The following is an 18,945-nucleotide window of genomic DNA, read 5'->3' on the forward strand; positions in this document are numbered from 1 at the left end:
GCGTAACTGAAAAAAAAAAAAAAGATTGTTTTAGTACCTGTTTATATGTGTTTCTTAACCTGGTGTTCGTTATGCCATAACCCGTTTTTCAGGGGAACATGCCTGCACATAAATTTGAGACAGTTCTGGTGCAGGAACTCTGTCTAGTTAGGACCTTAGTTATCTGGAATATACCTTTACTTCCATGACAGTCCTGGGTCAGTCCCCACAAAATTCTTTGGCATGCGAGGTACAGATGGCACATTTTCTCAGCCCCGTTAAACACCTTCAGGAAGCAACAACTGAATCTGGCCTTATTGCCCAGTATCAGCCCTCATCTGCGCCATTGTAACTGAATGGATGGCCGTGCAATCATCCATGAGCTAGAATGTAGCTGAAAGTCTTCCTAGAAACACTGAACCTGGGACACATTTGACAAATCTGTTATGGCAGTGTGTCCATGAATAACAGGGGACACAATTTGGTAATAAATCGCTGTCAGAAGATGTACGTGTGCGTTAGTAGTGTAAATGATGTCATACTAACTTTACATATTCGGCCTATTCACGCCATTGATACTTGAACTCATTTATAGAATGGGTACCATATAAAATGTGAGATACATCAGCAATTTGAAAATGCATTTTTAATCATCCACTTTACGTTTGTCTTGGATAGGTATGACTGTAAGCGCTAATAAAGATGGCTCCGGTATGATTGTCCGCAGTGTTATAAATGGAGGGTCAATAAGTCGTGATGGTAGAATTCATGTTGGAGACTGTATACTGGCAATCAATGATGAGTCTACTACCAACCTGACCAATGCCCAGGCACGGGCTATGCTGCGAAGGCATTCCTTACTCGGCCCTGATCTAAGGTAAGTGGGCTGTAAACGTCTTTTCCTTGAAATGTCTTGCATACTAGTGTTAAGCTACAAATTAATTTCATGTAAATTGCTGTGATGCCGCTAATTATTTATAGATGTAGCACAGCTTCATTTACTAGATGTAGCAGCTTTGAATTTATTTGGTACAACTATGATATCCTGCAGGGACTTATTTAAATTCTTACACATTTGGACAACCCCCATCTGGAGAACTTTCAGTGGTGGGAGTGCTAAATCACTGCATATACTAATCCTATAGGGGAGATTCGTTAAGCAAGCAAAAAAAAAAAAAAAAAAAAAAATTGCTCCATAGTTCTAATTCCACCAAAAATGGACTGCACTAAATGGATTTTTTTCAGGACCCTCTCCAACATTGTGCCAGTTGTTATACTGATGTCCGCTTAAAGGGCTCTGATACCCCCCACACCCCTACTGATCAGCTTGTTCCTGCAGCTCCGCCAATGGAACTAGCTCTTGAACAGAGCAGGAGGCTCCGATCAAAGTGTAGTGGCCATTCTGCCACCAGGTTACTACTGAAGCGTGCGGGAGCTGAGGTGCAATAACACAGCACAGCTGCTATACTTTGAATGGAACAGGAAGCACAAGTTTGTTTAAAGTGCTAGTTCCAGTGCCTGAGGATGCACGGAACACTTGATAAAGGGGGTGCAGGGTGTCGGGCCCCCCCACTGATTTTGATATTGATGACCTATGCTGAAGATAGGTCATCAATAACAGGAGCCTGAAAAAAACCTTTAAAGGGAACCTGTCATCACCTTTATGCTGCCCATACTAACAGCAGTATAAAGTAACGATAGGCGAGTTGGTTTCGGCGGTCTGTCATTTAGAAGTTAAAAGTAAGTGGTTGCAGAGAACCAACCTCACAACCATTGCAGACTGGGCCTGGAAAAGAGTCCCGGCCGCCTGAGAAGAGTCCTGGTTGTTCCTGCTCTCCCTGCTGATGACTGACCGTCTTCTACCAAGTTTTCTCCCTCTCTGTCTAGGAGAGAACTGCCAATCATCAGCAGGTGAATAACCAGGACTCTTCTCAGGTAGATGTGACTCTTTTCAAGGCCTGGGCTGCAATGGTTATGAGGCTGGTTCTCAGCGACCACTTACTTTTAGCTGATGAGTGACACAGCGCTGAGATCAGCATTTCTTCACTACTTTATGCTGCCCCCAGTGAGGTCAGCATGAAGTTGATGACCGCTTCCCTTTAAGTAGTAGATGGACCATTTGGCATCAGAGCCCAGAAGAATATGCTACCTTTCCACACTGTGGTGCAGATTTACTTAGATAGGCTGTCTATATGACTCTGGCTGGATGATGAACCTGGTTCAGGGATTGACACTTTCATACCAACTACTGGTTGGCTTAATTTTTGACAGAATCTTACGGCGTTATTATGGCCTAATATGAGGACACTCCCCTTTTTCCAGCAAAGCCGTGCCTTGTTTCCATTAAGCCACATCCCATGATTGGGCTTTGCGCAGATAATTTCTTTAAACCGAAATGTGCCTCAAATTGTAGCAATTTACAACAAAATCTAGGTGCACTGACAAAAATAAATCTGGGTCTCTATGTCTAGGCCCCTGACCACTTGCATCGTTAAAAGGGTTGTCTGCCTTTTTTAATATTCATGACCTGTCATCAATATCAGATTGACAGGGGGGGGGGCGACTCCCGTTCACCCCCGACAATCAGCTGTTTGAAGAGAAGGCAGTGTTCATGCGAGCGCTACCTTCCCTTCATTGTTTACCCGCTCACCGTCACAACTGCAGTGGTGAGCAGGTGTAATTACAAGCAGTCCTCGTTCACTTCAATGAGACGGCTCCTTCCTTTTCAAGTGTATTCTACAGACCCACCCCATAGAAGTGAATGGGATGGCTTGGCTGTAATTACACCTGCTCACCGCTGTAATTGTGGTGGCAAGCAGGTAACCAAAGGGGAAGGCAGTGCTTGTGTGAGAGCGGCCTTCTCTTCAAACAGTTGATCGGTGGGAGTGCCGGGAGTCAGACCGCCGCCAATCTGATATTGATGACCTGTCCTGAGGATAGGTCATCAATAGTAAAATGCGGACAATCCTTTTTAACAGTGATTTTACAAATTATGGAGGTACACCTTCACAGAGCACTTCCAAAGGGTTAAGACATTCAGCTCTGCTACATCTGTACATCATGTGGCTCAGTGTTATATTCTTTCCAATTGCATAACGTGTTTGGTTCTGAGGCAGTTCAAGCGATTTGGAAAATTATAATACCCTTGTAAAACTGTAGTTGAAACACGCTTTAGATGGTATAGCAACCTTGTATGTGGAACAGAGTAAGAATGGGGAAATTTCCAAGATGAACATATTGGATTTATTTATTTTTTTTCTTAAATTTTTTCCTCTGAAAAAGGATGGAGTGATTTCCGTTTGACAAGCTTTAAAACAGCTGGTTGGGGTTGCAGATTTGTGCGGTTTTGCAGAGAGAGCCAGCTGTGCGGCCACTCGCAGAATGCATGTCGTCCCACTTCACAATCCACCTTGCCAGAAGCTTCTGCTATCTGTGCTGTTATAAGAGCCAGGGCTTTGCGTAGCGCAGCATCTGCTTCCAACATCTGTCAGATAATTACCGGTTTGAAATGAAATTCACCTGCCCTCACCTAAAGAATAAATTCCTGATCAAGGGAGAGAGACGGATGGCAGGAACATTTCCTCATCCTTGTTCGTAATCACCGCTATAGACACACAGAATGAGCAGATGCTTTCGGGGGGAGGTGTTGATAAAAGGGAGATGGGAATTATATACAAAAAAAAAGACAAAATAAAATTGCACTTACTTTTAGCTACATATGTATGCTTTGCACACACAGCGCGGGGCTTTGGCTTTTGTTAACACGATTGTAAAAAGATGCTGCATTATATGCTTCCCATTCTAGATCTTCTCCCGCTCCTGCTGATGATCAGGCCCCATTTTATGTGTGAGTATTGTTGGCTCGAAAGCTCGGCATGTCTTCTACTCGTCTCTTCACCTCACCCTTTTTAATATTCCTTTCTGCAGAACGATGCAGGAACTGACAAATTTCATGTTCTCCATGTGTCTTTTGTGTGTCTTAACGTTTGTTATTTTAACCCTTTTAAATACTTTTTATTATAGAATTTATTAATTTTTTACCTCTTTTATTGCACAAGTAAATTTTTCAAGCAAAATTTTCTTGTGTCCGGCAATTAACCAATTGAGAGTTTTCCCTCTCTTGCATGTACTGTTTGCATGGTCATGTCCATTCTCTTGTTTTTTGCATGGACAATTTGCATGTTCATGTGAATTCTCTCATTTTCTGCATGGACAATTGTCAGATTTCTCTCTCTCTCTCTCCCCTAACCCTTTTCCTTGAAGTGATTGCATTGCTTGTCGAGTAGCTGCAGCTGGAAAGAGGTAAACGTGGTTTGGAAATAGGACAAGGACAGGCAGGAAAGATGGGGGTGCTTTCATTTTGCTTTAGCTATATTGAGGAGGGCAGAGCTTCTTGCCTGCCACGTTACTTTGTGTCTCTCGTCAGTAACGTGGCAGGCAAGTTTGTCATGGATATACAGTTTGTCTCTTTTTATGTCCTTTACTGTAGACAAGTATTTTCCCTTCAGTTATTGTATTACATTAAAAAACCTAAAGGTACAATCACACATGTTGACCGAGCAGGCAGTTATTGAGAAGGAACGGTTTCTTCCCAGTAACTGCCTGCTCGTCGGTGGAGGTTTTTACATTTACATGCAGCAATCTCCTCCACTAAATGGGGACGAACGGCCAATACTGCCATCTCTTGTCCTCATACGGATCCATTGTTTCTGGGCAGCAGATCACTTATTTAGATGTCTGCATTGACGAGTGTGGCAAAGAGCAGACAGATATCCCTTCACATACTTCATAACCATATGAAGGAGTGAATGATTTCCACACTCTACCATTGCCTTCTCATAGTCACAGTACACTATTTTGCACAGCATGTTGTATCCATGCTCATAACTGGTTTCAAATTCGGTTCTATTATAATGGATTTTTTTTACCTGTCCAGAGTACCCCATATACCTGTTTTTCCTCCTTTTCTCAGCATCACTGCATCCTGGCAGGATGTCTACTTGCAGATCTTCATGTTTTCATCAGCTTTCTGTTGGTTTTCTAACCAAACCCAGCATGCTTTGTGTAGGGTTTCACAGGGATTTCTGGCAAACTGGTCTCTACAGTAGTCACGCCCCCCTTCACCACCTCCCTCCGTGCTAGGTGGAGCAAGTGTTGATTTGTTGGCAGTACTTCCTCTGTTCACACGGAGCGATGTGCTGACTGATAACGATGTTCCACATAATAGATGTGATCACTCATTAGTCGGGAGATGGGCGGCATATTTAAGATTGGTCAGAACTCTGGGCTTGTGAAGCTAGCTTTAGTGGCACAAGGACATTCTCAAAATGCCAGCTAACCTGCTCTTGTATCAGAAAGTATTTTCAATTATGCCCCATGACCGCACCTGTGAGAGATCCTTCCCCTTCCGGACAGGAAACAGGAACTTCCCAGATCTTTAAAAGGGTCCCCTGTACTCCACTGCTCAGTTTCTTCCTGTTTCCTGTTCGTAGAACAGCGGGATGGTTCTTTCCCAGGTCTATTAGGGGGCTGCAGGACCTCTAGGGTAATTACCTTAGGCCTAGTGGAGGTACCTGACGGCGCAAGTCTCCACTAGGAGCCGCTGTAAAGCCCGGTCTATCCCTCTAAATTATGTCATGGGGGGGATCCCTGGTGGCCACCTCGTACCCTTCAGTCTGCGGCCGGCGAAGAGGGTGGAGGAGGAGTCCTATCCTCGTGGTTAACGGCAGGCCTGTTCCGGGCGCATGGGAAGTGACACCTGCGTTCCACCTGAACAGGAAGGGGAGGGGCCAAGATGCATGGCGGGTGGTGCGCAGCCTTTTTGAAGAGGGGACGCCAGCCAGCCAGCCAGCATGGAAGGAAGCAATAGCACAGCAGCAGGCTTTGACCAGACGGCCAGATCTTCCTTCCATAGCCCTTGAATGCACGCAAAATGCAGGAAGAAGGGGAGATGCAACAGCGCACTGAAAGACAGGAGCTACACTCCGAATCCAGCATGGTACTCTTGGGGGTAAGAGGGGTTATCCCTGCTATCTCATTTATAGGAGATTATTTTTTCCTTTTGGTAACTGATTATGGGCTATGTGTTAATGCAGGTTAAGGAGGCCCCAAGAAAAGCTACGCACAAGCCAGAGAATGTGGAATTTAGTCAAAATGGAGGTTCGTTCCTCTGTGGAACAATTTAAAAAGTCACTTCCAGGCTCATCCAAACATAGGAAAACTCAGGTGATTGAATGTGACACTACTGAGTCTGATTCAGAGGAAGAAGGAGCAATTACAAGCTCGGATTCTTCCTCTGAAAATCTTGCGGGGATGCCACTGTTCAAAGTGGAGGATACAGATTTATTACTAAAAGCAGTGAGGTCCACAATGGAGGAAGAAAAAGGGTATAGATCCAGACAAGAAGTAATGTTTGAATGTCTGAAACCAAGAAAAGCAAAAGTATTCCCCATTCAGGATTGCATAAAAGAACTCGTTAAACGTGAATGGGACAAACCGGATAAAAAGTTCTTTATCCCTAGAGCTATTAAAAGAAAATACCTATTTAAAGATGAAGAAATTGCGGCCTGGCAGGATGTCCCTAGGGTAGACACCCCGGTGGGAAAATTGAATAAAAGATCAGCACTTTAATTTGAAGATCTAGAATCCCTTAAGGGATCCGATGGATAAGAGCAGACAACTATCTAAGAAAAAATTGGGAGGCATCCACGTCATCTTTTAAGTCTAATATCGCAACTACCTCAGTGGCCAGAGCGCTTAAAGTCTGGTTAGGAGAATTAGAATCCCATATAATGAATAAGACCCCAAGAGAACAATTACTGGAGGCGAGTAAAGGCAGTAGATTTTATTTCAGACGCCTCGGCGGATGCACTAAGGTTATCGGCTAGAGCAGCTGCATTATCTAACTCTGCCAGGAGATCCCTCTGGTTGAAGGAATGGAAGGGTGATGTGGCATCCAAATCTAAATTATGCACCCTCCCTTGCCAGGGGAATGTTTTGTTCGGGTCACCATTGCATGACATACTGGACAAGGCGTCGGATAGAAAAAAGGGATTTCCAGTACCAGCTTTTCCCAAACAAAGAGAGCCATTTCGGGGTGGAGAGAAAAGAAGGGGCTTTGGGGACCTAAAGAAAAGTAGTGATTGGAGAAGTAGCAAATCAAAGGGTTTGTTGTTCAAATCCAAACCTCAAATTCCAAATGTGTCTTACCAATGACACAATCACTGCTTTACATAAACACTCACCAAAGAAAGCAGCATTGATAGAGAAAGTAAAAAAATCTACTGACCTAGTCGGTACTAATACCGGTTCCCACGGAAGAAATAGGGAAAAGATTTTATTCGCCTTTCTTCCTTGTCCCCAAACCCAACGGGACTTATTGGACGATAATAAATCTAAAAGAGCTCAATCAGTATTTAACATACCAAAAATTTTGAATGGAATCAATATCAACTGTTCTTTACCTATTCCCCAAGTGCGTGATGGCCTCTATAGACATAAAAGAAGCCTACTACCATGTACCCATACATCCTTCATCTAAAAAATTTCTCAGGGTGGTAGTACGGATGGGGAAATCGATAGCTCCTCTACAATAAAGAGCGCTCCTCTTTGGATTATCACAAGCGCCAAGAGTGTTCACGAAACTAATAGCAGAGGTGATGGCACAAGTAAGGAGATCGGACATTATCATAATTCCTTATCTACACGACCAACTTATGGTAGGGCAGTCCCCAGATGTCCTGGTGAGCCAAATTCAGTAAGTGTTGGAGATTCTGACAAAACTAAGTTGGTTAAAAAATTGGGACAAGTCATGTCTAACACCAGCTTACCTCTGCATTTTTCTAGGAATTCAGCTAGCTTCATTAGCCCAAAAATCCTTTCTTCCAGTAGAAAAGAGACTGGCATTACAACAGATGATGAGGAAATTCAGCAGAACCAGAATATCTACGCTGAGAGAGGCTATGTTCATTTTAGGTCTAAAGACGGCATGTATACCAGAATACTGCAGTCATACATCCTTTCGCATTGGGACAAGAGAATGTTATCCCTAGACTGCAAATGTGTAATCCCCAGGTCAATAAAGGATTCTATTTTATGGTGGATGAAGGAGCTGAATTTGATCAATTATCCATTGATAATTACAACAGATCCCAGCCCCAAGGGGTAGTGCCCACTCAGTTTTAGGGGTTTCCCCTAGTTCAGTGGTCAAAATCCCAGAGTCTACAGTCCCAAAACCCCCGGGAACTGAAGGCAGTACTGTGTGCCTTGAGGGAGAGTCTTCCCTTTCTGATAGACAGACACGACAGAATTCTATCCGACAGCGCGACGATGGTGGCCTATATCAACAGACAAGAGGGACAAGATCTTTTCAGCTATTGAATCTTGCATCCTCAATTTTGCAACTAATGGAGGGGAAGGTTCTATCTCTCTCAGCAGTATACCTGAAAGGCTCAGAGAACTGCCAAGGTGACATTCTGAGCAGACACAAGTTTCATCTGATAGAAGTTCTGTGCATCCAGAGAAAACCGGAAATGCCTAAAAAAAAATTCTCTCAGTTTGTCAGATCAGTCCCTGGGGATTGATGCCCTGTCCCAACCTGCAGCAGTGATCTTAATAGCTCTTTTCTGGCCAAAAAGAGTTTGGTTTGCCTGGTTAAGGAGGCTATCTCTTTCGGATCCCTGGATACTGCCAGAGAGGGAGGACTTGCTGTATCAGGGCCCTCTATGTCATCCGGAAGTAAAGAAGTTACACTTAACGGCCTGGATTTTGAGAGGGAGTTCTTTAAGGCCAGGGATTTGTCAGAACGAGTGCTAGAAACTCTACTAGCTAGTAGAAAGGAGAATACCTCTAACATTTTTTTTGAGGGTTTGGAAAACCTTTGTTCAATTTGCTGGGTCAGGCCTAGATCTGGTTTCGCCACCAAATATTCCATTAATTTTAGATTTTCTACAGGAGGATCTTAACAAAAAATTAAAACCTAGCACTCTAAAAGTCCAGATTTCTGCCCTCAGTGTGCTATTTGACTTCAGGTTGGCTACCCATCCCTGGATTAAGAGCTTTATTAAAGCGAAATTGAGCTCCCTGGGATCTTAATATAGTACTTTCTAGGTTAACCAAAAGTCCATTTGAGCCAATAGATTCTATTTCCTTGAGAATGTTGTTTTACGAGACTGCATTTCTGGTGGCTGTTACATCTGCTAGATGAGTGGGGGAGCTTTCCGCCTTATCCGCCTCTCCACCTTTATACTTTGGTAATGGAAGATAGGTTGTGTTTAAACCAGACCCTGCTTTTCTGCCAAAGGTTGTCTCTGATTTACATAGATCCCAGGAAATTGTTCTCCCCTCTTTTTGTCAAAATCCAAAAAGTGAAGACGAGGAGACATTTCATACACTTTTTGTGAGGAGATGTATCTGTAGAGTCAACAAGGGAGTGTAGGAAAGCCTCTCAACTTTTCATTCAGTTCCAGGGTCCAAACAGAGGGTTAAAAGTTACAAGTTGCATTTTAGCCATATGGATTATGAAGACAATAGGCTTAGCCTAGTCTCTGGCAGGTCTCCAGGTTCCCACAGGATTCTCTGCCCATTCTACAAGAGCAGTGGCATCATCTTGGGCAGAGAATGGGTGTGCCACCATTGACCAAATTTGTAGAGCTGCGACCTGGAGCTCTCTGACCACGTTTTACAAACATTACAGATTGGACTTATTGTCTGCTCAGGACCTGTCCTTTGAAAAAAAACATGCTGCAGGCGGTAGTCCCACCCTAAAATTATCTAGTCTAGTCTCTCACAGGTGCTGTCATGGGGCGTAATGGAAATACATTGATTACTCTTACCAGTAAACCATTTTCCATTAGCTCATGACAGCACCTACATTATTCCCCTCCCAAAAACAAATTACATATATATTTAGTTTCATAGAAGTTATCTTAAAGAGGAGATATGCTGAATGGCATAAATTTAAGATATTTATGTATGAGGTGTTAAGTTTCACTGTGTATAGGTATTTTGGTGGTCCTAGGAATCTTGTCACAAACTAAGCAGTGGCGTATAGAGGACCCTTTTAAAGATATAGGAAGTTCCTGTTTCCTGTCCGGAAGGTGGAGGATCTCTCACAGGTGCTGTCATGGGCTCATGGAAAACAAATTACCGGTAAGAGTAATCAATGTATTATATTTTTTTTTTTAAATATATTTATTTTATTTATATATTATTTTAATAAGGTAAAAAAAAAATAATCTATCCATGAGCTTTATTTTTTTGTTTTGAGGCAATGGATGACTAACTGTATGTATGTAACTGTACGTCATGTATGATGTGCACAATTTCATTTTCAGTTGATTTCGTATTAAATGTATTTTGCAAAAAATAATCTACCTTCCAGACTCACTTTTTTTTAAACTGTATCAAATAACATAGTTTATAAGGCTGAAACAAGACATCTGTCCATGCAGTTTAGCCTGTTATCCTGCAAAGTTGATTATACATTAATCGCTGAACTACAGTGATCCCTCAAGATACAATGGTCTCAGGATACAATATTTTCAACATGCAATGGTATTTTCTGACCCATCGTAAGTTGAAACTAGACTCAACATACAATGCCTCAGACTCAGATCCAACCAATCAAGGACACTTTTCTGGTAAATTAGCTGTATTAGTTCTAGTTATCAGCTATTCCTGACTGTTATATGTAAGGACTTGTTTTATCTGTCTTGGTTATCTGCTTATGTTTCTTAAATCTTAATTTTCTCTTATCTTGATTGACATTTTTGGTCTTTGGAACCATTTACTCAACTTGCTATGGTTTCAACATCCAATGGTCCTCCTGGAACCAATTAATATTGCATCTTGAGGGACCACTGTGTATTTAGTAAAGTAATTTTATAGTGGGTTTATATGCTGCAGTATAGTGCTGTACAATATTAAAGGTGAAGCATGTTTAAAGAAAATATGTTTTGCTAAAAAAAAAAAAACGTCCAAAAACGGTGTTACAAAACCGTGGCAATCACATTCGACTTTGCTGCATGGTAATTGACCACATGGCTCAATACTGCAATGTGTAAACCCAATTAAAAGAATTATATATGAGATTAGGACGGAAAAAAACTTTTTTTTATTATTTTTATATATTTTGCTTCCTTTGGTAGACAACATAGTCTATGCACACGGTGAGATCATTCACGGTTTGTCACCACAATTTGCTCAAGATTTTGACAGAATCTCAACATTTGCTTCAATGTATGAAATAAGCCCCAGGCGCTCACAAAAATTATATTGGTGTGGCACGATAAATCTTGAACCTACCCAAACCTTACTTTGATCTGGTCATATCTGGCCCTGGTTTAGGTGGCCAGTGATGTAGCTGAGCCCCCAGGGAACCTGGTGATTTAGTTCTGGAGAATACAAAATGTCCTCACAGCCAAACTGACCACAGTATTGTCAATTACAGCCACTGACCAGACACATGAGCCAACTAGTCAGGGAATTAGCCTTAATAGGAAAACTGCAATCCATAAAAACATGTTTTGCCCTAAAACTATTTCTATTAAAATAACAGGCTTAAATGACAGTTCATTACTTTTTACGGATTCAGCCCGAGTTTATTATTATTAAGCAAAATTCAGAAGAGAAAGAATCTCACCCCTCCTCCTATAGACATCACATTTTGTATTGAAAGCACAATCTTGATCATGCATTCATGAGTTGTTTATCTGACTCCTACTCATTGGATGTCAGTCAAAAAACCCAGGTGCCAGGCAATGGATCAAATTCATTTTAGCTGTGATATCGTCATGTTTATTGGCTAATTCCCAAAGCTCTTGTGTTGGTAGCCACCAGCTGTGATGCTTGATTAAGGTGCTGGTGGGCTTTATGGTATTTTTATCTCCCTTGATTCAATTTAGCACATAATATGAAATCAGATGAAAATTACGTATATTCTTCTGTCAGAGCAATGCTCTTCAGGTCTTTATTAGGGAGAACGTATTACTGACAATTTGTAACTCATTCCTTTCCGTGTAAATCACATAAAACAAGCTTTGCTGAGACTTATTATCGTTCATTATGAATGCAGTCGTCAAAATGTACACAACAGCGTAATCTAGAAATTATAACCCATTATGCAGACCCATACATGTTTTCTATGACACGGCTCATTTGCATCGGATGGCGAGCCTCATGCAGCAGATAGCATTGTAAGCCTTTCAGTAATGGATTTAAAGCTTTCGATAATCTAATTTCTTCTCGTCAGATATCGGCTTTGGTGTCCGCTTCTGGTGACTTGTCTATGTTCTTCACCAGAATGCGTAAGATAGAAAATTTAGACACTAAGGGCTAGTGCACTCTGTATAGAACCTATATATCCGATGGGTCCCGTCCTGTGAAATGTATAAAGGCTTTTCTTACAGCCTGCTTTGGGAAGGGCTTTATTAATCTCACAGAATGGTATCTGATCCCTTCCTTGGCTCAGAATGTGTGACAGAGCCTATAACTGTATTGTGTGCACCATCGCACTGCTTAGGGATTCATTAAGTACTGATAGTAAAACTTCAGATAGCTGACTGCCATACACTCATTTTCCTCCCTTCCTATTCACTACTGATGTATGCTTGAATCAGTATAGCATGCATATGTTCAGAAACAGAAGTAAGCTTCTGCCAGACTCCCCTGGTGGTGGGTTATCTCGCTTAGGAACAAACAGCCTCATTCTTCATCCCCTCAACAGCTGCTATTGGGGGGAAAGTCAGGACACCCTTACACACATTAGATGGTCGCCCGATATTAATCTAATATGTACACCCAGCTTTAGTTATTCAAGGGGTCCTGCATATATTTGGGTTTCATCCTCTGGTGATACTTCTTCACAGCACTGTAGGATTCACAGTTTCAGGTGAGCCATATTTTGCAATACACAGTATGGGTCACCTGAAATGACGAATCCTACAGTACTGTGAAGAAGTATCACTTGTGGGTTTTTCAGCGTGTTGGCGACGACTGGATTCAATGTTTAACCATGTGCATCCAGCAGAATGATGAACAAGTTTAGGAAACTGTGACCTCTCGTAAGGCGATTTGTCTCACTTCAGCAAATAACTTTCTCTACATGATAAATGCTAATACAAGGCACTTACTAATGTATTGTTATTATCCATATTGCTTCCTTCACTGGCTGGATTCATTTTTCCATCACATTATACACTGCTCGTTTCCATGGTTACGACCACCCTGCAATTGTGGTCGCACAACGCTTTTTCCTATATTGTAAAAGGACGGCCACCAATGCTGGATTACACGGTTGTCGTAACAATGGAAACGAGCAGTGCATAAAGTGATGGAAAAATGAATGAAGCCAGCAAAGGAGGCAATATGGACAATCACAGTACATTAGTAAGTGCCTTGTATTTTCTCTACATTTTAAATGCCATTTGCTGAAGTTAGATGACCCCTTTAACACAAACAGGTTTCCAGTGTGTTTCTCAGTAAATTCTAGTCCAGACTGGTATATCACATACTCTTTTCCCTTTAGAAAGACTTGAGTTGAATTCAGTATGGCAGATTTCAAAATGGCAGCCTAACATGTTTCTTCTAATAAATAAATAATGCAGCTCCCCTCCCAATTAATACATTCACATATAGGAAGTCCATTTTCTACAAATTACACCAATTAAAGAGTGTGTCGAGACTTTTTTTTTTTTTTTTTCCTTACCTGTAATTGCATCTACTGCAAAAATAGGAAAAATAAAAATTCCAAATAATGGTCACATATTATATAGCCAAAAACATATAAAAACATCTGATCAAGTCATGTGTTTTATCGGGTGTTTACTGCTAAAACTGCAAAAAATAGCCAAAGCAAATTTGTATTCTAGCTTTAGTATATCTACTACATGTATGATATTTTGCATGCATGGGAATAAAAAGTTGTCTTGCGTGAATACAGCCTATGGTCACTTTCACACAGTCAGTGTTTGACCAGTGTTTTTCATCAATCTTTGTAAGCCAAAACCAGGAATGGGTCTGAAACACAGAAGTATACAATGCAAATAAAATATATATAAAATATTAAACAGCCTTAGGTACGTTGCCACCAAGGTGCCACCAATAGTGAAGTACAATCACAAGAGGTTCCAACTGCAAGGTTTTTATTATACTCACAACAGAAGTATACAAACCTTTTATTACATTTTTTTTCTCTGTAGCTTCCTCTCCGGGTTTTGGTTTACAAATGCAAAATGCAGACAGTGTGAACGCAGCCTAAGGCGTCTTCTATTTATCTATGTGCCATAAGTTAACCAACATTTAATGGCATTTTTGTGGCATTTAGTGCTACTTCTAGTGCCCTTAACAACCTGGAAGAATTAATGTCCACATTTCTTTTATAGCATTACATATGTTCCAAGTGAGAATTTGGAAGAATATCGAGCAAGTGTGGGGCAGCTGAAGGAAGGAACCGTGCCACTAAATGTATTTACTGCCCAGAACAATAGGTGAGCACCACACTGTATTATATCTAGCAATTAGAAAGTGAACCCGTCACACTGCAGTACAATCCGTAGACAGCAGGCTATAGAGCAGGGGGAGCTGAGCAGACTGATATATAGTTTTATGGGAAAAGATTCAGTATTATTTGTCATTTATTCATGTAAATCTCTGCTCGTTCTGGGCTTAGGAGACATGCAGGTGGTCCTTTCAATGTGAAATATTGCTGCCAGTCAATAAATAGTTCCACCCACTGGACTCCGAAACATTGAAAGAACAGAGATTTAAATGAGTAAAAACAATTGATCAGTCTGCTCAGCTCCTCCAGCTCTATAACATGCTGCCTTTCCAGACTAAGGTTACATATACTTGTAATTCCCATTTCTTTCTTCTGTAGGTAAATGATTTAACCTCAGTAATAAACATGACAACTTTGATCGAACGTGTTCTTCCTTTTTACAGGGCACATCCACTTCAATGAGCCACTCATCTGGGCTCTAGTACACAAAACTGGTTGTGCACTATTAGCCAGCAAAATAAGAACAAATGTCCTAGAATTGTAGAGGACATGAGTGATGTAGGCACAGTGGCTGTTTTTGGCAGTTTTGCCAATTGTACCAGGGTTGTGGGTTTGACTGATCAGGAAAATATCTGTATGAGGTTTGCTCTCCTTGTTCTTGCATAGGTTTCCTCATATTATTCCAATTTCCTCCCAAACGCAACATGTTTGGGTGATTGGCCTACAGATATGGAGATGTATTATTACTGGCTTCAATTTATACAGCTTGAAGGGGTTTTCCAGGCTTTTTGAAAAACCCGTCCTTTCTTCTGCCTTATGGAAGAAAGTTTGGATAATACTGTACTTATTCGATTGTCACACCACCGAATACGCTGTCTCTGCTGCATTCACACAGGCCGTGGGCATTTCTACTCGGATCTCGACCAGATGTGTGCTCTTCTGTTCCTGTTCACAGAACAGGGCAGGAAGACTCAAGAACATCCAATTGGAACATGAGTGGAAGAGCCCACAGCTGAGATGGTGGCATCAGCAGTGTGATGGACGTATAAGTATTAGGCCTCATGCACACAACAGTATTTTTTCACAGTCCGCCAAACGGGGTTCCGTTGTTCCGTGATCCGTTTCCGTTTTTGTTTCCGTGTGTCTTCCTTGAGTTTTAGAGGATCACCAGACATGAAGGAAAGTGAAAAAAAAAATCTAAGTCAAGTTTGCCTTGCAAATGATAGGAAAAAATCGGACAGGGATCACGGACGCGGATGACAATCTTGTGTGCATCCGTGTTTTTTCACGGACCCATTGACTTGGGTCATATTTTTTTGACGGACTGAAAACACGGATCACAAACGCGGATGACAAACGGTGCATTAAACGAGTTTTCAACGGACCCATTGAAAGTCAATGGGTTCGCAGAAAATCACAGAAAACGGAACAACGGACACCGAACACAACAACGGTCGTGTGCATGAGGCCTTAACCAAACTATCTTTCAGGTGGGTTTTGTAAAAAGCCTGGCGAACCCCTTTAAAACTAGACAGTACATGTTCAAGATGCAGTATATCACAGAGGAACACATAGTGTGATAGATCTAGTGTATCTTGCTAGACTTCTTAGGCACTGTTCCTTATGCCACTTCTTGATCGGCTTACTTTAGACCAATTTTTGTCACCAAAATGACCTCTTCTAGACACACTCAAGAACTGTGTAGTGAGGCGCAAAGAATGTCTAAAACACATAGGTGGACATTTAGTAAGACCACCTATTACATGCTGGTCTTAATCTATCCCCTGCTGGCATCAGATATGCCATAATTATTAAGTTGCACGCCTGTGCGGTTCAGTGTACCAAAACAGCTTTCCTGTATTTTTTCTGGCGTAGATTATAATAAATATGCCTTGCTGCCTATAACCGTACCTGCACATCCGATTCCTCGCCCTGCTCCACCTACCTTTTGAAAAATTGGCAAGCAGGGATCTAAACCCAGAAAATCTTTGCGACTTTTTGATTAAAATTAGTCTCTTCCCTCAGTGATGCCCCAGAGCTGCCTGAGCGTGAAGAGGGAGAAGGGGAGGAAAGTGAACTGGAACATACTGCATTCAGCAACTGGAATAATCCAAGAAGGTATGCCCATGGGTGTCCTTTACTCAAGCTCCATGAGTGCCTGGAAGTCTTTTGCATGCTAAATCCCAGCTGTCTATATCTGTAATATTCATGAACTAATTTATGTACTTTATCATACAGGGTTGAGCTTTGGAGAGAGCCTGGGAAATCACTGGGGATCAGCATTGTTGGTGGCAGAGGCATGGGGAGTCGCTTAAGCAATGGGGAAGTAATGCGAGGAATCTTCATCAAACATATTCTAGAGGACAGTCCGGCAGGGAAGAATGGAACCCTAAAAACTGGAGATAGGATTGTTGAGGTACCATCTGGGTGCATAACTGTGAAAAGCACAGCTGTTTTACTCTATATGGTGGACCTTGTGATGACTAGAGCCTCAAGTGTTGTCTTGTTGAATGCTGAAATATTACATATTACAAATGTAGAACTATTACATTTTTTTCTAATCTGCATTTTCCTTGTTTTTAAGTGTAGCTTATAGGTGTTGGCACAAAACCATTAAAATCAGATATATGCAGTTCATGTTATTGCACGCGGCTGTCTTCCATCCCTTCTCAAGTATTATGCCTTTAACTTTAAATTGGGAAGACTATGTACATGCAACATACACAAAGACATTATAATATGCTTGCAATATAGGTGGTGACGTGATTTCTTGTTTATTTGTAAAGTGTTGGTTATTTGTACTCAATCTGTGAAATTCAGCATGGCCGTAATGGTCTCTGACTCCTCTTGAAGACATCTTAAATTATTGCTAACTATTCACACAACTTTGCATAAATCAATAGTACAATTATGAGGGCTGCTTGTGAGTGACTATGAGGCAGTTAGGAAGGAGATTCTCTTCTACTTTCTGTGTGCAGTGGATGGCAGCCAAGAAATATGGCCAGAAATACTGTCATCCCTCAGGTACACACACTGTACTATTGGTAAATGCTAAATTTGTGAACCCTCAGTGATGCTTTACGATATTAACTTGGATAAATTGATTTCCAAAATGGATAAATACTCAAAACGGTCTCAGTTTGTGTTTCCAAGTTTCACTGGGACAAAGTCTTTTGGACTGAGTGAGTAGGACTTTGCACAGTGCTGTGGATTTTCTCTCAACTAGATTACTATCCTCAATCTTGAGCGGTCTCTTTGTTTGCTTTAATGAGTCGACTGTCAGCTGTAAGCTTCAGATTAACTTCTGAGAACCCACTCGTCTATGGTGTTCCGTGCAGGAAAGCCATTTACAAAATCACTTACAACGTAAAGCCGTCGTACCAAGGCTTTTTGAACAATAAAGCCTATTACTGACATCTATTTATAACACTTCTCTAATACACATACATCCCTCAGTGTGGTGGCCATAGACTTTTTTCCTTATATATTTTTTTTAATACAAATGCAAGAGTATCGCAGGAGATCTCCTAAAACCCAAAATTTAACCAACTTTTGTAAGTCATCTTTGAGCTTGCAGCAATTGAATAAACTGTATTTTAGGTGGATGGCATTGACCTCAGAGACGCTAGTCATGAGCAGGCAGTAGAGGCAATAAGAAGAGCTGGAAATCCTGTCATCTTTGTGGTTCAGAGTATCATCAGCAGACCCAGAGTAAGTACCTACACGTTGGCTTATACGGAGGTGGATGTGCAATGTGAGCTTCTTTTACTTTCAGTTATTGAACTTACTATTTCCATTAATGGGGTTCTACACTATAGAAATGAGATTCAGGTGACAGCACTGTGTTTTTCAGAATTCAGCCATGTCAGGGGTGGTGGCCGGGCATGTTTATGTAATGGTACGCTTCCATGTAGTACTGTAAGGCTTCAAGTATTGGGGTATTCTGGATCATATACACTGATATATAGATGAGCATGACTAAATAATCCCCCCTCCTTACCCCAAGGATTCTTGCATAGAGACTGAATTGTGACATAGAGTTCATTACCGCTTCCAAGGTTTTTAGTTTTTTTTAAAGCTACATGTATGACTGCATAGATCCACATATTTATATAGGTTACTGTGGTGTCTGATAGAATGTGTTAGTATACTGTTGCATAAAAATGAATAGCATTTAGAATATGAATTTCTTACTGGGTCACTAACCAATATAGGCAAACACTGTTTTATACCTTTGCTAAACCACTTTATTTCTTCTCTTAATTTGAATCCCCTCCCCGAATAATTGTAATACAAATGAATTCACAGATTATTTCCTTAATTTTCTTCTCTAGCCTGAATCTCTGTATTGCTCTCCATCTGCCTCTGCTTTCAGGGGGCAACCACATACTAACCCCTTCTCTCACAACTCCTCCAAGGTAAATATTCTGCCTGAAATGCATGATTGTCATGACCTTTGCCAGCTAGTA

The 18,945-nt window shown here is 41.3% G+C and overlaps 1 protein-coding gene across 6 annotated transcripts in view; it reads left to right on the forward strand.

The window, feature by feature from the left end:
• Positions 1-18,945, forward strand: part of MPDZ (multiple PDZ domain crumbs cell polarity complex component) — a 171,741-nt gene that overhangs the window by 79,939 nt on the left and 72,857 nt on the right. For 2 of the 6 annotated variants that reach the window (XM_044272308.1, XM_044272325.1), the window contains exons 23-29: positions 658-856; positions 3,785-3,826; positions 14,361-14,465; positions 16,502-16,594; positions 16,715-16,892; positions 18,077-18,187; positions 18,811-18,894. In XM_044272308.1, coding sequence (XP_044128243.1) covers positions 658-856; positions 3,785-3,826; positions 14,361-14,465; positions 16,502-16,594; positions 16,715-16,892; positions 18,077-18,187; positions 18,811-18,894 — 812 coding nt within the window. The remainder of the gene's footprint in view (positions 1-657; positions 857-3,784; positions 3,827-14,360; positions 14,466-16,501; positions 16,595-16,714; positions 16,893-18,076; positions 18,188-18,810; positions 18,895-18,945) is intronic. The other 4 variants (XM_044272334.1, XM_044272343.1, XM_044272317.1 and 1 more) reach the window with 3 other exon arrangements.

Source organism: Bufo gargarizans, chromosome 1 (genome assembly GCF_014858855.1).
Source record: "Bufo gargarizans isolate SCDJY-AF-19 chromosome 1, ASM1485885v1, whole genome shotgun sequence".
Taxonomy (NCBI): domain Eukaryota; kingdom Metazoa; phylum Chordata; class Amphibia; order Anura; family Bufonidae; genus Bufo; species Bufo gargarizans.